Raw genomic sequence first — 27,322 nt, forward strand, 5'->3', positions numbered from 1 at the left:
ATTAATGACGCTTATTGTTATTTAGAAGAAGGATGTCGTTATTATTATTTGTATTATTATTATCATTTAAAAGAAGAAGAATGTATTTTTTATTATTTTGTCAGTCTGAATTATTTTTTGGTCATTGAAAGCCTTTCATTACCGAACCCAGTCCGTGCGCACCTGCCGGGGATAATCCTGAAACGTCAGGGTAAAGCACACATGCTCGCAACTGAAGGAATATATGCTTACAAATCAAATGCTTTGGTAAAGTCACAGAAATTAAACATTGAAATCCACGTTGCACAAAAATAAACACTGAAGTTTATAATTACTATGTTTTACAGTGGGTCATAATATATCATATATTTTAGTTTGTCAGTGCGTTTTGTGGTGTTAGGAATTTTTCTGCACATTTCCGGACTAACTTAAAACGTGCGTAGACCATCTCCTGAGCTGGTGTAGGATTCGAGCGTGCCGTACGCCAACGTCCATATTGATAAATCTCAAAGTTTTGGGTGTAGTACGCAAGGTATGCTGGAAATTTGGTGTACGCACTTTTGATAAATGAGGTTTATCATTTGTGTTTTGCACTTTGGAGTTGTGATGATGATGATGTCACCTGTTAAGCATGAGAGTTCTGCCAGTCCTGTTTTGAAAGTTAAATTAATCAGTTGGGCTGATTGGATTATCACAATCACATATCACATCAAGATGTGAATGAGACTGTTACTGCGGAAATGGGCTGACTCCTGTACTTCATGCTGAGGGGGAAGACGAATGGAATACAGTATAAAATGTTTGAGCTGAGATTATATCGGGTTCATTCTGACGCTGTTGAACACAAGGTGCCTTAAGTACCTTGCCACTGCTATGCTGTAATAAACTTCATTTTTGAGATCTTCGACGTCCACTTCATCTTTTCTTACATGTGCTATAAAAATACATTTTACTTACTTACAGATGGATCCAAAGATCCATTAACTGGCAAGTCATGCGCAGCTGTAATCATCCCAAAATACAACAGTAACATCCAAAAAAACAACTTCAGATCATCTCTGTCTTCTCAGTTGAAATAATGGCCATTCTTTTAGCATTGCAATGGGTTAGAGGAAGTTAAACCGCATAGTATTCTGATCAGATTCCATGTTCTCCCTATCAAGTATTCAGAGTGGACATTTATATAAGCAAGATCTTTTAGATTAAATAAATCAATTAATTGTTAGATTAACTCAACTACAAAAATTAACAGTTTCCAGCGCATGTGGGAAATTAATGTGGATACATTAGCAAAAGAAGCCCTGAAGGCAGAGAATATAAATAAATATACAAGATTCATTTAGCAAATTAGAAATTAAACTTATCATTAAAGATACTGTAAATAAAATGGATCAGGAAGAGAAATGAAGACATTTATAAAGCATCCAGAAAGAAGTGATTGTTAAGACAGGAGGACACTATGCTTACAAGGTTGATAATAGGGTACACAAGTTTAATAAACTTCTTGAAGTTAATAGGAAAACACTGGACTGGATTATGCATTCATTGTGGAGAAGTGGGAAATGTAAAACATACTCTTGATGAGTAGAAAGTACTCTGAAAAAAGAAAAGAATAGAGAAGGCAACAGAAAATGGCACATAATCTATAATTAAGGATGTTATGATCTTCATGAAAGAAACTCAGGATTCAGGTTTTATTATTTTTATTTTATTTTATTTTATTTAGTTTAGTTCCATTACATCCCAATGAGTTCACACCTCAATCCAGAAGATGGCGGTAATGCACTTTGTTTGAAAACTGCCAAAAACCACAGATGAAGAAGAAGATCCTCATTGGGAAGTTTTGTGTTGTTCTGGTGAACATCCCTGATTCCTGATATTTTGTCTTCCCGTGCATTACTCTTGAACTCTTTATTCTCTAAGTGATTCTTTGCTGTCTGTCCCGAACTGTTTGCTTTTGGACTGATTTATGTAAGTTTGCTTTCTGCCTTAAACTATGCCTGTTTTCGGATTAAGAGTTGTTTTCTCTGCTGTTGTGTTTGCTTAAAGCCGTTTTAAAAAAAAGAAAAATTCTCCACATATCATTTTGGTGGATTAAGTCTGTGGAAATTTCGTTTAAATATGTTTAGCTGTCGTTTTGATGTTGATGTATGTTTTAGCTCTGTAGCTACTGTGTGAAGTCGCTGGGTGTTCATAGTGAATATCGCTCTAATGTTATTGGTAGACTGCACGTCTGGCCATATCTATACAAAATACCATCAGAAGTGATATACAACTATAGAATTTTAATTTGACTTTAAATAAATTAGTTTTTGGGCTTAAAAGAAACTGTATGCTGTAGGGAGAGTTTTTTTTTAAATATTACCGCAGCAGTGTTGAGTGGATTAACTGAACATTTACTAGATTGTTCATTTACTAGATTAAAGGTTAAGGCCCAACTTTATGTATGTTTTGTAAAATTCCTTTATCTGTCAAACATTTTTTATTACATTGTCCTGGATTTAACGCAAACAGAAGGCTCTTTTATGAAGTTACTTCTTTGAAGGACATATTTAATGAGATTATGCCTGAAAAGGTTCTGGATTTTTTATCATATGTTAATTTAAAAAAAAATATTGTATAATATGACTTCTTGTTTATATTTGTTTTGTTTTTGTTGTATTTATATGATGTTTGTATTTTTGTAAATGAATTTTTGCCATGAAAATAGCTCTGACTGCTGACATGGCATGAAATAAAATAATCTGAATCATTTACTAGATTAACGATCGATCAATCAACAAATTAAGCTCACTCATACGGTCATAAATTATTAAAATGTCATTCTAATTTGACAAATATATGGAATTCCAAAGCTGACTTAATTAAAAATAAATAAATACATAAATAAATATATGGAGAAATGTAAAAAAGCAAAAATACATAAATAAATATACAAAGAAATGTAAAAAAAAAAGTACAAATAAATTAGTATTTTTACTTTTATTTCCTTATTTATGTATAATTGTAGTTTTTTCACACATTTATTTATTTATACATTTATGCATTTCTTTATTTCCACTTTTATTTATTTCCTCATTCATTTATGTATTTATGCTTTTATGTCTAAATTTATTTATTTATACATTTATTTATTTCCACATTTATTTATTCCAACATTTCTTTCTCCGTATGCTAATGTGGGGGCCGTGTTTTAACTCAGACATCAGCAATCGAGCTCAGAGTGGCAGTGCTGATGCTTTAAAGCCACAGTGACACCTTGTGTTGTGTGACCAAACAAAATTGGGCAGACTATATAGGTTAACACCTATTTTTTACAGTCTATGGTTAACACTCATAGCATACATGAACAGAAACTGCAGAAAATGTGTGAAAAAATACAGTCATACATAAATAGGGAAATAAAAGTAAAAATACCAATTTATTTGTACTTTTTTACATTTCTTTGTATATTTATTCATGTAATTATTTATGTATTTTGCTGTTTTACATTTGTCCGTATATTTATTTATGTATTTATTTATTTTTAATTAAGTCAGCTTTGGCATTCCATACAAATAATCATTTTTTTTGTCCCTAATAGTCAATGTAATGCAGGGGAATTGTAAAATGAACTGCAGAAGTTCTAAACGTGCATCATAAAATTACAACACTTGAAATATAAATTTAAAATGTATGAATTAAACTCACTGAGACTGTCAACAGTTTATTTCCATGCATCATTTTATCCATGCATGTGGTTACACAGTCAAATCATATAAAACAGTGAAATCGTCCTCGAACCAGTGTTGCCAACTTAGTGACTTTGTCGCTATTTTTAGTGACTTTTCAGACCCCTTTAGCGACATTTTTTCAAAAAAGCGACTAGCGACAATTTTAGCGACTTTTAGACAAACCTCAGTAACCTCCAAATGTTGCCAGTACTGTCCTGCGAGCGCGAGCTCTTGCTTTCTCCCTGTCGTCACTCTCTCTCGCTGCGTCTCCCCTGTTCAGTGAATGGCTGAGAGGAGCTGACGGCCGCTGACAGGCGTGAATGAGCTGTGTTTTTCCACGGACTTATCACTTATCTGCTTTTCTTTTGTTTTATATTTAAAGAATTTAGTTTGATCATTTTATTTCTTTTCTTGTGCTTGTAACCGTAACACTCACTATCAGAGCGTAGTTCATCCGGTTCTCTCTCAATTCAGATAATGTTCCACATAGGCCTACAAAAAATTTAATCATTCACTATATTATAGCTACTCGTTCTATTGTCTGACAACAAAAAAAGATAGGAAATGAAAACAGCTTTATTTGACTTTCAGCTATATGAATAGAGCATTAATTTAGTGAGCCTGGGTGGTCGTGGAGGCAAAAACTCGGGCCTGGGAGGAGTTCGGTGAGGCCATGGAGAAGGACTATCGGCTGGCCTCGAAGAGATTCTGGCAAACTGTCCGGCGCCTCAGGAGGGGGAAACAGTCCCCTACCAATGCTGTTTACAGTAGGGGTGGGCGGCTGTTGACATCGACTGGGGATGTCGTCGGACGGTGGAAGGAATACTTCGAGGATCTCCTCAATCCCGCCGCCATGTCTTCCATTGAGGAAGCAGAGGCTGAGGGCTCAGGGGTGGACTCGTACATCACCCTAGCTGAGGTTGACCCTAGTCAAGAAACTCCTCGGTGGCAAGGCACCGGGGGTGGATGAGATCCGCCCCGAATAGCTCAAGTCTCTGGATGTTGTGATGGCTGTCTTGGTTGACACACCTCTGCAGCATCGCGTGGCGTTCGGGGACAGTGCCTCTGGGATGGCAGACCGGAGTGGTGGTTCCTCTTTTTAAGGGAGGGTGTGTTCCAGCTATAGGGGGATCACACTTCTCAGCCTCCCTGGGAAAGTCTATGCCAGGGTACTGGAGAGGAAAATACGGCCGATAGTGGAACCTCGGATTCAGGAGGAACAGTGTGGTTTTCTTCCGGGCCGTGGAACACTGGACCAGCTCTATACTCTCTACAGGGTGCTGGAGGGTTCATGGGAGTTTGCCCAACCAGTCCACATGTGTTTTGTGGATTTGGTGAAGGCATTCGACTGTGTCCCCCGAGGCGGCCTGTGGAGGGTGCTCCGGGAATATGGGGTCCGGGGTCCTTTGCTAAGGGCTGTCCGGTCCCTGTATGACCGAAGCAGGAGCTTGGTTCGCATTGCCGGTAGTAAGTCAGACTTCTTCCCGGTGCATGTTGGACTCCGACAGGGCTGCCCTTTGTCGCTGGTTCTGTTCATAATTTTTATGGACAGAATTTCTAGGCGCAGCCAGGGGCCAGAGGGTGTCAGGTTTGGGGACCACACGATTTCGTCTCTGCTCTTCGCGGATGATGTTGTCGTGTTGGCCCCTTCACACCAGGACCTTCAGCATGCACTGGGACGGTTTGCAGCCGAGTGTGAAGCGGCTGGGATGAAAATCAGCACCTCCAAATCCGAGGCCATGGTCTTCTGCTGGAAAAGGGTGGCTTGCCCACTTCAGGTTGGTGGAGAGATCCTTCCTCAAGTGGAGGAGTTTAAGTATCTTGGGGTTTTGTTCACGAGTGAGGGAAGGATGGAACGGGAGATTGACAGACGGATCGGTGCAGCTTCAGCAGTAATGCGGTCAATGTACCGGTCTGTTGTGGTGAAGAAGGAGCTGAGCCGTAAGGCAAAGCTCTCGATTTATTTATTTATTTGGATCCCCATTAGCTTCCACAATGTGGTTGCTAGTCTTCCTGGGGCACATAAGCCAGCCAGTCGATTTACCGGTCAATCTACGTTCCTACTCTCACCTATGGTCATGAGCTTTGGGTCATGACCGAAAGGACAAGATCCCGGATACAGGCGGCCGAAATGAGCTTTCTCCGCAGGGTGGCTGGGCGATCCCTTAGAGATAGGGTGAGAAGCTCAGTCACTCGGGAGGAGCTCGGAGTAGAGCCGCTGCTCCTCCACATCGAGAGGGGTCAGCTGAGGTGGCTCGGACATCTGTTCCGGATGCCTCCTGGACGCCTTCCTGGGGAGGTGTTCCGGGCACGTCCCACTGGGCGGAGGCCACGGGGAAGACCTAGGACACGCTGGAGAGACTATGTCTCCCGGCTGCCCTGGGAACGCCTCGGTATCCCCCTCAGAAGAGCTGGAGGAAGTGTCTTGGGAGAGGGAAGTCTGGGCATCTCTGCTTAGACTGCTGCCCCCGCGACCCGGCCCCGGATGAGCGGAAGAAGATGGTAGATGGCTATATGAATAGAGCATTAATTTAGTGAGAAAACGCACTAGGCTGACAGGACGCAAGTACGACGTGATGACGTAATGAATATGCTAATTAGCGTTTGACGTAATTTAGCGACTTTTAGGGAAGGCCTTAGCTACTTTCCTGAGAAAATAGTTGGCAACAGTGCCTCGAACTGTCTTGCCTGCACTCGAGACAGTGATGCATGAGCTCCACTGAAAGTCTTCTTTCCTATTGGTTGTCGCTCGCAAAAATCGCTTCTCATTTGCATAAAGTTGAAATTTCTCAACTTTTGTCGATTGTCTCTTGTCGTTTGACACACCCACATTCTGTCGCCAACGGTCACTGTCGCTTGTGTCACCGGAAGTCGCCAGCACTCCATTGAAATGAATGGAATCATGTTGCTGTGACACTGACAGTGTGAACGTGGCCGTGATGTTTTTTGAAAATGCAGAAGGTTATCTGTGATAGGGTTAGTGTAGAGGGGTAGAATACACAGTTTGTACAGTAAAAAAATTTTATGTCAATGGCAAGTCCCCATAAAACATGAAAAAATAACATTGCTTGATCTGTTGAAATGAGAGGCCTGTTTGATCAAGTTGAAACCTTGTCATCCCTGTCTCATCAGCTGGACTGAAAGAAGCAAAACAGCGCTGTCAATGTCTAAGAACCAGATTTTATAAATGTTATTAGCCTGCATGCAAGGAGCCTATCTAATAAGGAGAGCTAAGTTATTATTAGAATACAGCTGGATTTTCGAGGTTAGCACACTGCATCTGGTAGTTAATATCAATGCATGCGCGTTTGTTACTCTGAAAGCGATCTAAATGTTTATTGTAGTAATGTTAGATGTCTAGTGGACACAACGTGTAACAACAACCACAGGCTATAGTGGCATTGCGATCCATAAGAATGTGTAATGTCGTGAATATTTATAATAGGATAAATTTGGGCATTTAATATTCAAATATTATTAGAATATTACGTAAATGAAATGGAATTCGAATAGTATTATAGAGGAAGATTGACAGCCCTGCTCTGAGGCCTCGAACCCGGTTCTCCGGCATGAGAGTCAGGCGTTCTAAAGACTGCAGCCTCTAGCGTCTGTCGCCAGAGCACCTATTGAGATCAGAGGAGTGAGGTTTACTCAGACAGCAACTACTAGCTGGCCTCCGTTACATTGACAGTATTGATTAAGCCTAGTTCACACTACATGATTTTAAGCCCGATTTAAGCCCGATTTGCAAATCGTTGAGTCACCAACAAGTCAGGGTGTTATCGTGTGCAAATCGCGGGCGATTAACGCTCACCAATCTGTTAGTATGAAAGAGCCAACAACGCATCAAAGACAGCTCGCAGACAGCTCGCAGACACGTCGCCGAGCTCAGAAAAATATCCAGCATGCTAGATATCCAGAGCTGTCGCGCGACTCAATCTCAGTGATGTCTTGAGCTAGAGCCAATCAGAGCAAGGTATGGGTTGAGGTCACCGGGTAAATACGCGAAATGCGCGATTTTCGAACAAACACGTCCAATAGGAGTTTGCAGAAAGATCAGCAACATGTCAAGAAAGCAATGGACTCAAGATTTAGATCAAAATTGAATCGAACTGTGGCAGGAGCATGAATGCCTTTATGATGTTGCACATGAGATGTACCACAACCGCATCCAGAAAGAGAAAAGGTGGACAGAAATCGCAAACGCCCTCAAACAGTGAGCAAAATGTTATTGGAAATGTACATTAAATCTTACTGTAATTCTGTTTGTTGTGATATATATTATATTGTTAAGTAAGAGGATATTCAGTTCAAGGATTTAATTGTCATATTTAGTTTGAAACAGAGAATTTAAACAAAACAATTAATGGGGGTGCATAACTGAGAATTAATGAATAATGCATTTTCTTTATTAATTCTAAACTTTACTGTTGAGGACATTAAGATCAGGGCCGTATCCCTGCGAACGCTTGTAGATGAGATTGAATCGTTGGGTGACAGAGTTGTTGTCAAATCCTGTAGTGCGTCAGCTCCAGTTGCGGATCAATCATTATGTGTCGTTTGGTGTGAACGGGTCAACAACTTGAACACTCCTGATTTCACAGAGAGCAAGTCATGTAGTGTGAACTGCACAGTTCAGCCCGATGTTTTGAAATCATGTAGTGTGAACTAGGCTTTAGGGGTGTCATGATTCGCCAAATCCTCGATTCGGTTACATTTTTGATAAGGTGGTCAGGGTTCGATTCTCAATTTTTACTTGTTTTTTTTTTTTTTTTTTTTTTAAGCACAAGTTTCTGATGCTCCTAAAAAGCTGACATCAGTTCATTGCGATCTCACACATCTCTGTTATTATCAATGAAGCTGACTGCGCAATGAATCTTTCACAACACTTTTTGTTTGTTTGTTTGTTATAATTAGAGGATTTGCCAGCATTCAGAATTCAGCAAAAAGTAAGTTTTGAGCGGTGAGGGAAGTCTATCGTAAATGCTTCTGATTGGCCATTGCTTTCAAGAAATCAACATGTATGTGATTTGGTTAAATCGCTCAATGTTGCAAACATGTTATAAATAGAAACTCGGGCCAGTAAATCGTTTCTATTTTGTTTTAGTTGTTCTTGTTGCTTTTCTGCAACAGATAAAAGCAATTTTATTAGTTTTATTCATAGATATTTCTAGTTTGCAGAAATAAATATTATACCAATCATAAGAGCTGTGAAAATAAGCAATTAATATTAGGCATGACGAAAACTAAAAATTTTCTTGACCGACCACTGAGCCTCATTAGCCGGTTAAAACTGGTTAACCGATTGGTTTAAAATATGCGCACACACAGCCCCAGCACCGTCCTTCCACTCATGTCACTTTTTGAAATCCCAATACAGCACGAAACACGAGTCCAGGGGGTCGCACACATTGCCGTGGCTCATTTAAGAAAATGACCGCTCCGAAGAGACGCCGCTTTAGTTTGAGGTAACGTTAACGTTAGTGCTAACAATAATAAAGAAAGATAATGATGATCATCACCACCTTATCTGTTACCACTGAAATGTAGATGTAATGTATTTCCAAATCTAAGCCCAGCAACTTACATCTGTGTCATTCTTTTAGGTGAAATGGTCCCGCACACAATTTTCTTTGCATGCTTAATTCATCCTGTCGTCTGCCCTCGCTCTAACCTCAAGTGTTTTAGCCTGAAACCTTTACTTTTCGCAAATCTTATGAGCGCATGAACCCAAACGCTGTGACCTCGCGCCAATTTTTTTTTTTTAACCGAGTACCGACAACTTTGATCGGTTAGCGTTGATACGGTCAACCATCGGTCAAATGGTCATTGGTTAACATCCCTAATTAATATAGGAATATAAATGCACTTAGATCATAATCTTGTACAGCAGTTCTCATTCACATTTTGACTATTAACATGAGAATGACCAGACTAACCTTTGGTACATCAAAAATATGATATTTGATAAACAGTTCTCACTTGTTTTCTGTTATTAAATCAGGATTCACTTGAAAATTCACATTCATCCTCCAGAACTCATTCTAATAACATAATGTTTTAATGATTCAGACCCCTTGGAAGTGAAAGAGCAAAGACAAGAACTGAAGTTAAAGGTGATGATGCTGTAGTTTGTTTCAGCCTGTTGACACCAATAAAACAATTTAATGCACCAATTTACAGAAGATCTCAGACATCACCATAATGAATGAGCTGAAAACAGGGAACTGTAAAGAGGTTTTTCAGCTGCTCAGTTTAACATGATGTCCGTGTACTTTTTAAATGCAGATTGGATAAAAACACATTGATCACAGTTCACACCTGCAGTGAAGCCCCTCCCACAATTCACCAATAAATACTGGGAATATTCCCATCATCCTACAAGAGAAGGACAAACTCCAGGAGTAGCAGCTGAAATCTGTGTGACTGTTAAAGATGGAGTTTATTAAAGAGGAGATTGAAGACGTGAGTGATCCAGAACCATCCAGAAGAAAACATGAAGATACTGAGGAACAAATAGGTTGGTGTCCATTCTTGATTCTTCATTGTTGATGCTTTGGTAGATGTGAATTATTAAGCAGTATATGGATGATAAAGGATAGAGAAACGATCATAACCTTTAACAGTTGTCAAACAAATTTAGCTACCTACATGGTTCATGTAGGTTGTCTACAAACCGGAAGGTTGGTGGTTCAATCCCCAGTTCCACCTAACCAGGATTAGGTGGAAGCGTCGAGGTGTCGGTGAGCAAGACACCTAACCTCAGCTGCTCCCGACGAGCTGAATGGCGCCTTGCATGGCTGACACCGCCGTCAGTGTATGAATGTGAATGTGAGGCAATCTGTAAAGCATTTTGGTGGTTATTAGGTCTATGAAAGTGCTATATAAATGCAGTTCATTTACCATTTACCATTGTAACAAGTGAATGACAGAATAAGAAGTGAAAGATCTGGGGCCTCATTTATAAACGTTGCGTACGCACAAAAGAAGGCGTACGCTGCTCTCTACGCAATAGTTGGTATTTATAAAAAGCAAACTTGACGGTAAAATGTTTTGCGGTCCTTCACGCAAGCTCTGACCCAGGCGTACGCACAAAAACGGGTGAAACGAGAAATGGCGACACCGTCGGCAGTTGGAAAAAACACGTGAAGGTTTGTGAAACTGTAGACGGTTGTGTAAAATAATTGGCAATACTGCCTCTCATAAATAACACGAAGACTTCACAAAGCAAGTCTTACAATTAACAGAATAAACGAACACCCGTTTGATCGATCTGCAACAGAAATGCAAATTAACACATCTTTCCAAAAATATAGTGAAATATGTTCTGCAATAATATCGACATGTTATACAATTCATCCTCATAAGATGGTAAACAAAACGAAATAATGTACAAAACTGATATTCTCGCCAATATGTCCGTCTAACGGAGCAGATATAGCAATTAGATAGTCAGTCAGAGATAGATAATTAGGGAGATATATAGATAGATCCATAAATAGATAGATGTATTATTTTTCCACTGAGGAAAGTTGTTTTCATAGTAAAATGTCTTCATCAGCTACAGAATCATGGTATTCGTGCATATGCCTTTAGTTTGTTTATTTTGATAAAATAGCGTATGACGTAGGTATGTCTCAACCATTCAGAAAGCTGCAAGAAATTACATTTGCGCTGAACTATTTCCCATTTCCAAATAGATCATAACCGACATCCATAGCTTGTCAGATGCAGAATTAAATGGATGTAAATAAAATGCCCCATCACAATGCGTATAATGACGCACAATGGCTGATCTCGAGCTCTTAGAAGATGTGGCGATTAAATGGAAGGATTCGGAGTGAATGCATCATCTTCACAACAAAAGGTGTGTAAAAATATATTATTTATTCAAGAATTCCCTCATTGTGCAGTTTATTTCAGTTAGGACAGTCTTGATTTCGCCCAACTCCTTGGCCACCTTGAATTAATGACTAGACGCTTTTTTGTCTCGACTTTGTCCGACCATTTCTTTTTTATTTTAGGCTTCAGCATTTACGGCGTCTGCAACCTTTTGCCACTCAAGTGCCTTTGTGCTCTCCAAACAACATTTTTCTCCTCTTTTCCAACTCTCCAACGATAACTTTTACTTCACATTGAGTGAAGTTACGTTTTTTTTGTTTAACATGATTTCGCAATCGTTGAATATTAACTTGTGGGCGTTTCACGGACTATTTATGGGCAACTATGGGCATGACATGAAGCCGCAAAAGCTGCGCTACATTTAGAACTGATTGTGATTTATTAAGGGAAAAATGCGTAGGATGTGCGTGCACACGGTTTTATAAATCCTAATATTTCTGTGCGTACGCACGTCCTATGTTTCATCCGTACGCCACTTCTGACGCAAATCCTACGCAAAGTTTTATAAATGAGGCCCCTGATCTCTCTTGTTTTTTGCTATTAAATAAGGGTTCACTTGAACTGATTCTAACTGTATTTCTGTGTATTTTAGACCAGGTGAGAGTGAAAGAGCAAAGACAAGAACTGAATGAAGTGGAGGAGGAACATCGTAACTTTACAATTCAAAGAACAAAAGCCAAAAAGACGCACACCTGCACTCAGTGTGGAAAGAGTTTCACACGGAATGGAAACCTTGTCACACACATGAGAATTCACACTGGAGAGAAACCATATACATGCACTCAGTGTGGAAAGAGTTTCAGAGATACATCAGGTCTCAGTGTTCATATGCGCGTTCACACTGGAGAAAAGCCATTTAACTGTGATCAGTGTGGAAAAGATTTTATTTCATCATCAGGACTAAAACGTCATCTAGTAGTTCATTCAGGTGAGAAGCTTTATGTGTGTTCTCTCTGTGGAATGAGTTTTTCATGGCTGAACAGTTTTAAACACCACCAGAAAAGACACAATGGAGTGAGAGATTATGTCTGCTTTGACTGTGGGAAGAGTTTCACCAAATCAAGTCATCTGAAACTGCATCAACGAGTTCATACTGGAGAAAAACCTTACAAGTGCTCATATTGTGACAAGAGTTTCACTCAGTCTGGAAACCTGAAATTACACGAGCGAGTTCATACTGGACAGAAGCCGTATGACTGTACTCAGTGTGGGAAGAGTTTCACAAAGAAAGGAGACCTTGACAATCACATGAGAATTCACACTGGACAGGAACCGTATACATGCACTCTGTGTGGAATGAGTTTTTCATGGCTCAGCAGTTTTAAACGGCACCAGAAAACACACAATGGAGTGAGAGATAATGTGTGCTGTTACTGTTGGAAGAGCTTTATTACACCTGCTGATCTGAAACGCCACCAAAGAATTCATACTGGAGAAAAACCTTACAAGTGCTCATATTGTGACAAGAGTTTCACTCGGCCTGGAAAACTGAAATTACACAATCGAGTTCACACTGGAGAGAAGCCGTACGACTGTACTGAGTGTGGGAAGAGTTTCTCACAATCAAGTAATTTAGTGACTCATATTAGAAAGCATTGTTCGGTGTCACAGTGAGCAAATATTTTGTTAGATTCACATAAAGTAAATGTGTGTAAGCAATAAGGTACTCGAGGCAAGTGCTGTTTCGTGAATAAGTAACGGCTGAAGGGCGTTGTTAGGCCTGATGTGAAGCGGAGTGCCTGCAACCCCTTTAGCCGTTACTTATTCAAGATACAGCACTTGCCTCGAGTACCTTATTGCTATTATAAAACGGTTGACACACAATATTAAAGTAAAAAAAAAAAAAAATTCAATAAAAACATTCCTTCCGTTAGAAAAATATAGTCCCTGACTGTGAACAACGTTCCAATGTGTAATATGCAGGAAAGCTCAAATAAAAACAACAAACATTCTCAAACTTTGTCTCATTCTTTTAATTTTTTTACAACACAAAATTTGTGAAATTTCCTCACACAAATAGGCATAGCTTATCTCTCAGCACAATAACAAATAAATCTAGTTATTAATTTAGTTGCTTAAATGCTGCCTAACAAGCAGGGGTGTAAAGTAACGAATTACAAATACTCACGTACTGTAATTAAGTAGTTTTTTTCAGAAATTGAAAATTTTACTTTAAAGGCTAAAATGTTTAAAGTAAATTTCAATTTACTAGGTGGCATGACGATGGATAAGTGGTTTGAGGAAGAATTTCATCGATCATGAGAGACGTCGTTTCCACGTTGATTCATTGTCAGTTTGCCGTCTGGGTTGATGCATTCGAGAAGACTCGTAATAAAAATAATACCGTGTAGCGAACCCAATGGGCAAATGCTTCGGCAACTGGTATAGTGACAGGTGTGTTGCGATTAAGCACATCGGACAGTTTTATTGTGCTGAAATCTTTAGTAGAAATCGGTGTGATGCTCCGTTTTATCACGACCCTCTCTTCTCATTGTCTTTCCAACTCCAACGAAAACATTATTGGATGAGATGAATTCACTGTCTCTCATCAGACACCAGGACAAACTCAAAGGTGGATCATTCAGGAATCTGTTCAGACCCGCACGTAACGCTACATAGCTACTGATCCCATATTGTTCTCCTTTGGAGCTTCCGACAGTTCCGTAGAAGTCACGGAGAAGTGCGTTGAGTTCTGTCTTGGTGATTTGTTTAAAATCTATGCTGCAACCCTTTTCACTACACCAGTCACTGAAGCATTTCACTGCCCATTGGGTTTGCTGCACGGTATTTTTTTCATTACGAGTCTTCTCGAATGTATCAATGTTACATTTCAGCACTTCAGCATGACGGTTCATATTTCTAGAAGTCTCTCCAAATTGTTCCTCAAACCACTTATCCATCATGCCACCTAGTAAATAGAAATTTACTTTAAACATTTTAGCCTTTTTAATTCTTAAGTTTTTTTCTATGTTTAGCCTATGTTGATATGTGTGGTTGCTAAGGGTGTTGCTAAGGGCGCAGTGATAAATAGAACTGTTGGGTGAAGCGGTCATAGCCAGGTTTTATCATGAATAAAGCACAGCTATTGACCGATCAGAATCAAGGATTGGAACTAACCGTTTTATAAAGTTAGTTAACTAATAAACTAGTGTTGCTGTGAAATGCCACAAGATTTGTGTTTTATATGTTGGAGAACAAGAAAATGATTGAAAAATTATTTTAATTGAACACTTACTCGAAGAAAATAAATAATGAAAATAGACTGTAAAGAAATGCAGAAAAACAACAACAATCAAGTATATGTTCATAAGTCAAAAAAATAATTTTGCAATTGTAAAACTATCATCAAAGTCAAATTATCGGCCAAAATTTCTTTTTCTTTCTTTTTTTTTTGGTCTAAAGTAAAAACGCAGAAAAATATGGAAGCTTGTTTCCGCCACTGAATGAAAAAAATAAATAATAATAATTGTGACTTTTTATCTCACAATTGTGAGATATAAAGTCAGAATTGTGAGAAATAAAGTCATAATTGTGTGATATAAAGTCAGAATTGCGAGATATGAAATCAGAACTGCGTATTGTAAAGTCGCAATTGCGTGTTACTGTGCGTTCACACTGGACGCGAATAGCATGTCAAATTCGCATCTACCGCGTCTAGTTTGACGCTTGACCACTTTCTTGACGCGCAGAATCGAAACCCGGCCATCTTTTTTATGTTGATCGAGCATTCATCGAGAGAGTCACCGCTCTGGAGAGCAGAACAGTGCCGTGGGGATCATCGTCGCCGTATTTGTGTCCAACGGACCTTTCAGAGGCGAACTGTTTGGCGAGTTTCACCATTTGCTCTCTCCAGGAGCTGCGCTGGATGACGGCCGCTGTCAGTGGTACTTCCGCTTGTCCCACGCCCAGTTTGATGACCCGTTGTCCCGCATCGGAGCGAGGATCACCCTCGCCCTCATCCATCTAATCTGTCATTTGTTTTGATGATAAATAGAGCCAGCCTCCAAAAGTTATTAACCTGTCCTGTGATTTTTTTTTTCTCTCTCACATCCAGACACGAACGTATGCACATATGTTGGTTGTCTTTACATCATAATAATATTTAAAATAATCTAGATATGGAATAAAAAACATTCAATACAAAATGAAAATGTCTCGTATATTGAAATAAAGTTTTGAGTGATAAAATATTTGCTTTGTTGTGCCTTAGAACCACACGCATTTAGTCGTATTACAAAATAATTTATTGAAGCATCCAAATACTTCACCACGTGAGCAAGCAGCAGGCTCCTGATTGGTTAACGCAGCGCAAATTTGAAGCCAAAGTTCAGATTTTCAACTCGGCGGCAGGTGCGAATTTGCGTCAAACGCGTGAATGCACAAATAGCACTAAATAAATCATTCACGCTTAATGCACCAGACGCTCAATCCGCGCCATTCGCGTGATCGAGGCGTATTCATGTCTACCGCACCATGCTATACGCCTCCATTCGTGCCGCAGGAATTTTGTACGCGTGTAATGCGTCTTTGCATTGACTATACATTGAAATCATTCGCGTCTGACGTGCTATTCACGTCCAGTGTGAACGCCCCATTATAAAGTCAGAATTGCGTGTTATAAAGTCGCAATTGCGTGTTAAAGTCAGAATTGCGAGATCTAAAGTCAGAATTGCACGATATAAAGTTTGCAATTCTGATAAAAAAAGACAGAATTGTGATCAATTCTATTATCTCACAATTCTGACTTTTTTTCTCACAATTGCGAGTTTACATCTTGGAATTCTGACTTTATAACAAATAATTGCGAGTTTATATCTCGAAATTCTGAGTTCTTTTCTCACAAATGAGAGATAGAAACTTGCAACTGCGAGTTATCAGGCCAATTCTAAGGGGAAAAAAAGACTAACACCGTGTCCTAACTACACGTGACGCCGCGACACGCGATAAAAGGTATCTTTTCCATGTTAATCAGAGTTTTTGTCCTAACCAGACGCGACGGCGACACGCAAAGTTTCTAATTTAGAAACGGTTCCTATTTCTGCGACCTTGCGGCTGACAGAATAAAGAAATTACACTGGTTATGAGTACACATTATTTATTTTTAGTTAAAATAGGTCACTGTGCCACAAGCGATAACGGATAACTTACCTCAGAATTTGAAAGCATGTAATATAGCGTTCAAAATGAATTCTCTGCAAACATACAACTGTACTTCATAACAAAATTAGTCAATGAGTATATTTTGTTAATGTTTATATTTAATAATGTTATTTCTTGATTTGATTATGTCCTCACCCATTTCCAAAGCGAGTGCGGGCCAACAGTGCACTTTCACAGAGAGACTCTGCTCACACGCTGTTCTGAATGTGTGGCGTCTCACAGTCGCGTCGCGTCTAGTGTGGACAGACACACTTGCTGTCGCTGGAATTTTATCGCGTCGTGTGTAGTTAGGACACGGTGTAACTTTTTTTCCCCTCAGAATAGTTTATATCTCACAATTCTGGCTTTATATCATGCATTTCTGACTTTATAACACGCAATTGCGACTTTATATCACGCAAATCTGAGAAATAAAGTCAGAATTGCAAGATGAAAAGTCGCAATTACCTTTTTTGTTTTTCATTCTTTGGCGGAAACAAGCTTCCATAGAAAAATTATGCCCCACTATGTGTATTGTATGTGAAGTAATTTTAAAAAACAAAAACAAAAACCTTTTAAGCGTTTTCAGTTAAAGATCCCCTATCATGGATTTTTTGAAAATGCCTGTTCATATGGTGTGGAATAGCTCTAAGGGAATGAAAACATCCTGCAAAGAATTATATCTGAAAGTGCACCGTATATAAAGTTATTGTCTTTCAAAAGTGAGAGTCGACTCTTGAGTCTATGAAATGAATTGTTTTTGAAACGAATCATTAGGTGGTTCGTCGTGACGTAGAGACATATAGACCATTTCACAAGATGTAAACAACACTGGCCCAGAAGCACTTCCTGTTTCAGTTTGTAACTGTTTTCTTTATTTCACATGTAAAGAAAACATCTTAAAGATGTTTGTTTAACTTTTTGATTCAGTTTTAAATGTTCTGTTGGTTGTATTTTATCCCAGCTTTTATGTAGTGTTAAAAAACTAAAACAGGAAGTGCTTCTGGACCAGTGTTGTTTACATCTTGTGAAATGGTCTATTGGCCGCGCCCAGTTACTGCGCGCGCAGACGGAAGTGTAAACTTGAAGTCTACACATTCAAATACTTCATCATAGCATCATGTCGAGAAGACGCTGTGTTCTACAATGCAAAGATAGTTCAGCCACTTTGTTTTCATTTACCAGGGACGAGCATGTGAAGAATCGGTGGTTAGAGTTCATATTTGCAACGATACCACAACAGTATAACCCGATTGTGTTCTCATCATTTTATTGACGAATAGTTCAAAAACATAAATGAATTCAAATGTGGATTCGCAAGCGGTTGTTCCTGAAGGAGGACTCAGTAACTTACTTACCCAGTGTATATGGATCAGCTTCCTCCTCCGAATCACAACCTGTAAGTATTATTAATAATTGTTGCTTTTATGGGTTTTGAACGGTTTTGTAGCATCAGGGTGCGAGGAGGGAGTGTGTGTGTGTGTGTGTGTGTGTGTGTGTGTGTGTGTGTAAGTTACGCTCAGCGCAGCTTCTAGGTCTCCAATGTCAATTTTTTTTTAAATATGTGAAATGTTTGTCGCTGTTATTGGAGTTGTCATAAAGAATAGAGTGTCTTGTAGTACTGCAGTGCTTTATCAATATGTTCATGCGTTATGCTAATAAACAGTAACTGACTGGGTCTGTCGTCTGACCAATTACCGCCGATTAGCGTCACGCAAAGGAGTGGTTTGGAAAAATAAGTCGTTGAACGAATCATTTGGGAGTCGGTGAACAAATCAGTTAAAAATAAATGCATATTATAAGACAAATAAAGTGTTTTTTATCCTTGCATGCATGTTAAACTGTTTTTAGGAACTCCTAAAACAAAAATAGGAACATTTTAAATGCTATGATACGGGCTCTTTAATTGGACACTTATTTACACTGTGTTGTTGTTGTTGTGTGTGTGTGTGTGTGTGTGTGTGTGTGTGTGTGTGTGTGTGTGTGTGTGTGTTGTTTGTCTCTAGGGCTGCAGGATATTGGGAAAAAAATGAAATTGCGTAATTTTTATGCGGTTATGAAAACAGTTTCACCAGGTGATTTGAATAGCTCAATTTGGAAAGAATGAATCATTCTAGAATGGCAGGGGTGATTTTGTAATGAAGCAAATCTGTATAGAAAGTAATAAACAAATTAGAAGCATAGATAAATATATATATATATATATATGTGTGTGTGTGTGTGTGTGTGTGTAAAGAATCTGGCTTAATGCTTATAGCTCAATTTGAATTTCGGGGAAAAATATTACCAATTATTGATCACAATTATTGATCTTGATCAACAAATTATTGAATATAGCTTGAACCGAGTCGTTACAGAAATAAATCACCCAACAGGGGGTTTTACACCACACACGTCTGCTTCGGGCATATATAAACAATTAAACACAACAAATTATGATTAACTCGGAATATATCCCGCACAAAAAGATGGGTGTTTGATCTTTAAAATGCTAAAGGGATTGACGCAGCTTCCTTAGTCAGCTCGTCCAGTGTGCTGTTCTGCAGGAAGCTACAGTATCAATCACTTGGTCTGTTTTAGCTTAAATTTACTGACATTGTTTGTGCACTTACAAATATCAGATTGTAGCGTTAGGATCTCATATTAAAGAGGCTTTGTTATGTGATTAATACAAATAATGGCAAATAATGTATAAAATGAGGTTTAATAAAAAGAACACAACTAAGTTACACTACAATCACACAAGATATATCTAAAACAAATGAGAATAAAACCATAAGAAAGGTAAAAATGGGAAAACGGAAACACAAGGAAAAATACAATTGCTAGCACAATTTAAACTTCAGAGACACCCACAGGATTCAAACTTGAGTCTAAAATTTAGTGAAACACTTGCATTTCAGACCTGGTTGGTGTTGTTAAAATCGTGTGTGCAGTCCGAGAAATGGGAGGTGCAGTTTGCTTTGTTCCTTCCACGTTGGATCGTTTCGCGGGAACTCAAACGCGTCCTGAACAGTTCTATTGTGCGTGAAGGTCGCCTTATCGTCGGAAGACTGGAAGACGGAGGACACTCGTTTCAGAACTTTAACGGGCTATTAGCAAAAGTAAAACAAAAGTAAAATAAAACAAGAACGGACGACGAGAGAGTAGAGGCTTCAGGAGGTTACAAGAGGACAAGAAGACCGGAGGGAAAAGGAGGACAAGAGAATGCTTTGCTTCTGTCTCTGGGCTTTAAAGGTTAAACCGGACATGCCCCGAAGAGCCGTGACAGCCAATGGCTGTCGTCCAACTCAAAGAGCGCGTACGCCCACTTCATCAACAGGTCACGTTGTTAATTTGCGTCTTTAGGACAAAGAAGAAATTATACTTATACTGTATATTATATAAATTTGAAACAGGCTGTACATAGCGTTATACATTTCATGATATTGAGATAGAGCTTAAAAGACAGATCAAACCGAGATGATTATAAAAACACCAAATACATCATAAAATATCCGTAGCATTGTTGAGTTACGTCTTGATGCCTAATTACCAGAGGTGGGAGTAAGTCACTAAATGCAAGTCTCAAATCAAATCCAAGTCTTAACATTGCAAGTCAAAGTCAAGTCTAGTCATTCTGTTGTAAGGGTCAAGTCAAGTCAAGTCATACTCTTTGGCCCCGTTTACACGATGGGAAAACGCAGATATTCACATAACGTAGACATTTACACGAAAATGTCGTTTTTATCACAGAAAACGATTATTTCTAAAAACTCCGGGCAAAGTGGAGATTTCTGAAAACGCCGGTTATGTGTTGTCGTGTGAACTGGGAGAAACGGCGTTTTAGGTTCTCTCTTGTCGATTCTGAGGATTCTGATTGGCTTGCATGGCTTTATTCTTAACCCCTACACTGCCGCCAATAGGTTTGGCATAGTTATGATGGCGCTCAACGGCGTATTTATGCGGGTGTGTGAACAATGTTATTTTTGAAAACGGAGAGGGGGAAAATTTTCGTTTTGCTAAATACCTGGCTTTGTGTAAACGTAGCCTTAGTTAAGTCAAGTCAAGTCGAAACTCATCAATTCATACCAAGTCGCACACAGGCTAGTTTTACACATTTTTAAACTCTAGAACTTTATTTAGACACAGAGGGATGATGGGTTACAAAAAAAAAAAAGATTGCATTCTAAATTAGTACTGTATGCCAAAGTTTGTAGGTGTGTTCTCACTCTGAATATCCAGGTGATTTGATCCCTTCACACAAAATATTATATGGAAATTAAGAAAACAAATCTAATCATTAGTGTTGTCACGATACCAAAATTATTGCTTCGATACCGATACCAAGTCAAGAATCGCGATTTCGATACTTTGATAAGGAAAGTATTTCTGAAAAGGAAAGTATTTCTTAAAGGGCGTTTCACATGCACCTCCTTTGTGTAGGTCTGTGCTCTTTAAATGCTGTAATAACCTAATATAAATAAATATGAAAGTTTGGGTGAAAGTTGTAGAGCTAATACAAAAATAAATAAAACATCTCCAGTTTAATAGCAGATAATTAATTCATTTCGCTACTAAATAAGAAATCTAGCATTAAAATCTGTTGTTTTTTTTAAATCAAGCGGAGCGCTCTTTTTTTGCTACTATCAGTTGTATGGTCTTTTGCGGCTCGCGCACCGTCTTCATTTGGACGCGTGCTTCATTCTATCACCGTTGCAGAGACTATTGTGTACAGGCCACCGGATGGTGTTGCTAAGAACTTGCAAAGTATAACTATCTGACCGGTCCTCGCGGCCTCGAAGCACTACTGGCCCACCAGGAAAAGTCCTGAATCTCTGTATTGCCACTCCGCTACTGACCGGGGGCCACAGTATCATCATTTAAATGATTTAAACCCGGCTATTTTTTAAAACGTGGGTCGTTGTGACTGACGTTCTCAACTTTCTATATTACTTTCTCCCGCCCGCAACATTTGTTTCGTCCTGCTCCTGCCCACAAAAAGCCTCCTGTACCTCCAAATACTTTCAAGTTACCCTGCGTGTCGCCACCATACACAACAGCATAAGTGCTGCTGATAAATTATTTGTTATTAAGGCATTAAAGGGGGGGTTGACTGCCATTTCACTTTTTTCATTTTAAATAGTGTGTAATGTTGCTGTTGGTGCATGAACAGTATCTGCAAAGTTGCAGCGCTGAAAGTTCAGTGTAAGCAGAGATATCATCTTTTAAAAATCAGGAAGTATAATTGCCTACAAAAATGACTGGATTGGGACTACAGCTGGGTTATATACGTCACTAACCCACACATTTGCATCAACCCCTCCCTCCGGAATATGCAGAAAAGGACATGCGCATATTTCTGCGGCTCGTCGAGTGTGTTGTGTTCATCCAGCTGTCAGGTCTTCTGTGTTCAAGCTTCCCACGGACGCTGTACTTCGTCAACAATGGATACAATTTATGTTTGATTATGTTCCTGAAAATGACGATCGTAATTTAGCTCTCTGTGCTGCACATTTTACGGAAGACAGCTTCCAGAATCTCCACGAGTTCAACACCGGACTCAACAAGAAACTGTTACTAAAACATGAAGCAGTTCCAACTTTAAAACCAGAGGCAGCAGTTGTTGGGCCACAATCTGTAAGTAGGCTAAGACTTCATCATTTTAAATGTATTTGCATGTATAATTCCAGATGTAATGTTTTAGTTTTATCAGATGCTAGCGCTGGCTTTATAGCCACTAGGCTACTAGTTATGCTATTTTGTGTCTACAAACGTGAATAAAGTTAAAAAAAATATATAGGCAAATTACCATTCAGACGTAAGAGCCGTGTGTGGTGAGGTTCTGCTTGCCTCTCTTCATCGCCGCTTTCTGGGTCTGATTCTGCCTCATACTGATACTGCAGTATCGACACCATTATGTGCATTTGACATGAACGACACATGCAACTCTCGCCTGTAAACGTAATGGGAGTGAAATTTCCAGGCAACGTGCAATCACAACACACCGGCCCAAACTAACCAATCTGAGCCAATTGCCTGTTTCTGAGGGAGTGGTTTCATAGTCAACCGGTCGTTCAAATGACAGAGGCGAAAGCGGCTTACGATAAAGATGACATTTATGAAAAATAAGACTTTTAAAAAAGAAGAACCACGAATACATGTTATATTGCGGCCTTTGAATTCAGTTTTCTATTCAAACATAGGCATTCTCCTAGAATGAATTCTCCTTTTCTGTTTGGTCTTGTCCTGCCCTGGTTGCACCGGATTGTTTGGGAATTTACAGAAGCGCAGATAGCCTTCCTTTTTATTTTGAAATGTAAATATGTGTGTGTGTGTGTGTGTGTGTGAGAGAGAGAGAGAGAGAGAGAGAATGTGGGAGAGAATAGTGTGTAAGAAACCGAGTAATTGTGTGTGTGTGTGTGTGTGTGTGTGTGTGTGTGTGTGTGTGTGTAACCCTATATTATAGGATCAAAACATCCCCCATAAAGATGGCAATATCTGAAATCCTTGTTGGGATTTTTTATTTATTTATTTTTGAAAATGGCTGATAAATCAGATTAGGTGATGTTTTTTGAAAATGCAGAAAATTATATGTGATAGGTTTCGTGTAGGGGATAGAAAATAACATTGCTTAGTCTGTGGAAATGTCAGGCCTGTTTGATCAAGTTGAAACCTTGTCACCCCACTCTCATCAGCTGGACTGAAAGAAGTTTCACTTAGGACGATGAAAACATGTCTCAGAGCAATGGACACAAGTGACACTTGACAGTGTTGCTGTGTGTCATGTCCAACAGGAGAAACTTGATGTAACCCATCCACCCGGATCCCACTCGACCTGCTCTGAGTGGGCCTCGAACCCGGTTCTCCGGCATGAGAGTCAGGCGTTCTTAAGACTGCAGCCTCTAGCATCTGTCGCCAGAGCACCTATTGAGATCAGAGGAGTGAGGTTTACTCAGACAGCAACTACTAGCTGGCCTCCGTTACATTGACAGTATTGATTAGGGGTGTCACGATTCTCCAAATCCTCGATTCGGTTACATTTTTGATTCGGAGGTCATGGTTCGATTCTCAATTTTTACTTGTGTTTTTTTTAAATACAACTTTCTGATGCTCCTAAAAAGCTGACATTAGTTCATTGCGATCTCACACATCTCTGTTATTATCAAAGAAGCTGACTGCGCAATGAATCTTTCACAACACTTTGTCTGTTATAATTCGAGGATTTGCCAGCATTCAGAATTCAGCTCTGAACAAAAAGGCTGTTTTGAGCAGTGAGGGAAGTCTATCGTAAATGCTTCTGATTGGCCATTGCGTTCAAGAAATCAACATGTATGTCTGGGATTGGCTAAATCGCTCAATGTTGCAAACATGTTATAAAGAAACTCTGGCCTGTAAATCGTTTCTATTTTGTTTTAGTTGTTCTTGTTGCTTTTCTGCAACAGATAAAAACAATTGTATTAGTTTTTATGTTTTAATCATATATATTTCTAGTTTGCGGAAATAAATATTATACCAATCATAAGAGCTGTGAAAAATAAGCAATTAATATAGGAAAATAAATGCACTTAGATCATAATCTTGTACAGTAGTTGCACTTGTTTTCTGTTATTAAATCAGGATTCACTTGAAAATTCACATTCATCCTCCAGAACTCATTCTATCAATTTAACGTTTTATTGTTTCCGACCTGATGGAAGTGAAATAGCAAAGACAAGAACTGAAGTTAAAGGTGATGATGCTGTAGTTTGTTTCAGCCTGTTGACACCAATAAAACAATTTAATGTGCCAATTTACAGAAGATCTCAGACATCACCATAATGAATGAGCTGAAAACAGGGAACTTTTGGAGACAAAGAGGTTTTTCAGCAGCTCAGTTTAACATGATGGCTCTGTACTTTTTAAATGCAGATTGGATAAAAACACATTGATCACAGTTCACACCTGCAGTGAAGCCCCTCCCACAACAATTCACCACTAAATACTGGGAATATTCCCATCATCCTACAAGAGAAGGACAAACTCAAGGAGTAGCAGCTGAAATCTGTGTGACTGTTAAAGATGGAGTTTATTAAAGAGAAGTTTGAAGACGTGAGTGATCCAGAACCATCCAGAAGAAAACATGAAGATACTGAGGAACAAATAGGTTGGTGTCCATTCTTGATTCTTCATTGTTGATGCTTTGATAGATGTGAATTATTAAGCATGTGGATAATATAAATCAGAATTATCATAACCTTGTATATAGCAGTTGCCAAACATATTTTTACTATATTAACAATGAATGACAGAACAAAAGGTGAAATATCTTCGTTGTTTTCTGATATTAAATAAGGGTTCACTTGAACTGATTCTAACTGTTTCTGTGTATTTTAGACCAGATGAGAGTGAAAGAGCAAAGACAAGAACTGAATGTAGTGGAGGAGGAACATCGTAACTTTACAATTCAAAGAACAAAAGCCAAAAAGACGCACACCTGCACTCAGTGTGGAAAGAGTTTTTCATGGCTGAACAGTTTTAAACGGCACCAGAAAACACACAATGAAGTGAGAGATTATGTGTGCTTTGACTGTGGGAAGAGTTTTACTACATCTGAGCATCTGAAACTGCACCAAAGAATTCATACTGGAGAAAAACCTTACAAGTGCTCATATTGTGACAAGAGTTTCACTCTGTCTGGAACCCTGAAATCACATGAGCGAGTTCACACTGGACAGAAGCCGTACGACTGTACTGAGTGTGGAAAGAGTTTCTCACAGAAAGGAGACCTTAAGACACACATGAGAATTCACACTGGAGAGAAACCGTATACATGCACTCAGTGTGGAAAGAGTTTTTCAAGGCTAAACAATTTTAAACTGCACCAGAAAACACACAATGGAGTGAAAGATCATGTGTGCTTTGACTGTTGGAAGAGATTTACTACACCTGCTGATCTGAAACTTCACCAAAGAATTCATACTGGAGAAAAACCTTACAAGTGCTCATATTGTGACAAGAGTTTCACTCGGTCTGGAAACCTGAAAATACACGAGCGAGTTCACACTGGAGAGAAGCCGTACGACTGTACTCAGTGTGGGAAGAGATTCACCCAATCAAGTAATTTAGTGACTCATATTAGAAAGTATTGTTCTGTGTCACAGTGAGCAAATATTTTGTTAGATTCACATAAAGTAAATGTGTAGTTAGTTAACTAATAAACTAGTGTTGCTGTGAAATGCTGCAAGATTTGTGATTTATATGTTAGAGAATATTATTGAAAATTATTTTGATTGAACGCTTACAGAAAGTACTCAAAGAAATACCGAAATGAAAAGAGACTGGAAACAAATGCAGAAAAACAAAAATCAGGTATATTTTCATAAATCAGAAAGAATTCCCTGGACTTGATTCATTTTTTAATTGTAACATTTACAAATTTGTTAACTATATCATTAAACCAAAAACATCGGCCAACATTTTTTTTTGTTCTAAAAAATGATGCCCTACGATATGTATTGTATGTAATTACAATTAATTATAGTTATTTTACAAGTAATTAAAAAACAACCTTTTTAGAGTTTTCACTTTTAATAAGTTTCAGACTCTTATTAAAAGTGATTAAAAGTTTTGTTTACACCGTGTTCTCTTTGCCAAAAAGTATGCAACATGTTTTGGAGAGAAACATTTATTTCAAAATGGGATTTAAACCCCACCCCACACACTGTCAATTGTTTTATTTCAAAGAAAGGTTAAATTTTTTGAATGAAAGATCAAAAGGATAAACGATGCAGATTTATTTTTTTATAGCCAGTTTTGAACATGTTTACCAGGGGTGCCATTACTTCTCAATTAATACAACTTTTTTGTTGTTGTCTTAAACAATTGTTGTACATACTTACAAAAAAATCTAAAATTTATGCTGCTTTTTACAGCAGGACACAGAGCCAGAAGATATCCGCGCCAAGGGTATGAACATTGAGATTGATATTATCTATGTAAGATTGTTGTTTTTCTCCACTTTGGCTTAATTTAGTTAACCCTTGGCCTGGGTATCAATTCAGGGGGCTTTCACACTGGCAGTTTAGTTTGGAACGGGGCATGGTTTGCATGAAAAATCGCTAATGTGAACACTGTCATGGGACCCAGGTACGCACTGGGCAACCGACCCTTAGACTACCTGGAGGTGGTGGTCTGAGTTCGGTTGCTTCCGTTCTGAAACGTGTCGTGGTTCAACTGTGCATAATAGCAGCAAATTAATAAAAAAACACAATATTCACGTTCTGCTTTCTATCATGCTCTGTGCACGTTTGCAATGACGTAAGATGCACGCAAACGCACCAGGGTTCGAAAGAATCAAGTTTAGTGTGAAACCAGACCAACACTGCGGGGGCCGCCGGGAACAAACTGGAGCAAACGAGCCCAGTGTAAAAGCCCCCTTAGATATTCTGATTCACAAGATCTCAATGCTTGCAGTTTATTTATTTGTTAAAGCCTGTTATTACATATACAGATTTATGTACAATAACCACAAATAAAATGACCATTTTACTGACCGGGTGTAATTTTGTGAATAAAATGTTTCTACAGATCCAATAATTAAAAGAAACTGTGAGATTCAGGTAAAGCAA

General features: G+C 38.8%; 1 protein-coding gene across 2 annotated transcripts; it reads left to right on the forward strand.

Moving 5' to 3' along the window:
• Nucleotides 1-1,806: 1,806 nt before the first annotated feature.
• LOC120461479 (uncharacterized) lies at nucleotides 1,807-27,094 on the forward strand. 2 transcript variants are annotated; one of them, XM_089130910.1, is made up of 4 exons: nucleotides 1,807-1,950; nucleotides 9,981-10,212; nucleotides 12,187-13,191; nucleotides 25,173-26,509. In XM_089130910.1, the coding sequence occupies exons 2-4, from the start codon at nucleotides 10,128-10,130 to the stop codon at nucleotides 25,856-25,858; spliced, it is 1,776 nt and encodes a 591-aa protein (XP_088987036.1). In that variant the 5' UTR covers nucleotides 1,807-1,950; nucleotides 9,981-10,127; the 3' UTR covers nucleotides 25,859-26,509. The 2 variants fall into 2 exon arrangements, with proteins under 2 accessions (XP_088987036.1, XP_088987035.1); XM_089130909.1 differs by lacking the exons at nucleotides 9,981-10,212; nucleotides 12,187-13,191 and adding an exon at nucleotides 24,624-24,858 and having other exon boundaries at nucleotides 25,089-27,094.
• Nucleotides 27,095-27,322: the final 228 nt, after the last annotated feature.

The sequence above is a fragment of the Pimephales promelas genome, chromosome 5 (assembly GCF_988280905.1).
Source record: "Pimephales promelas chromosome 5, fPimPro1.hap1.1, whole genome shotgun sequence".
Classification (NCBI taxonomy): domain Eukaryota; kingdom Metazoa; phylum Chordata; class Actinopteri; order Cypriniformes; family Leuciscidae; genus Pimephales; species Pimephales promelas.

Coding starts and splice junctions, on each gene's coding strand:
- LOC120461479 (XM_089130910.1), top strand. CDS start 10,128: ATGGAGTTTATTAAAGAGGAGATTGAAGACGTGAGTGATCCAGAACCA. Junction 10,213..12,186: donor AGATACTGAGGAACAAATAG/GTTGGTGTCCAT, acceptor TGTGTATTTTAG/ACCAGGTGAGAGTGAAAGAG. Junction 13,192..25,172: donor GACTCATATTAGAAAGCATT/GTTCGGTGTCAC, acceptor AAAGAACAAAAG/CCAAAAAGACGCACACCTGC.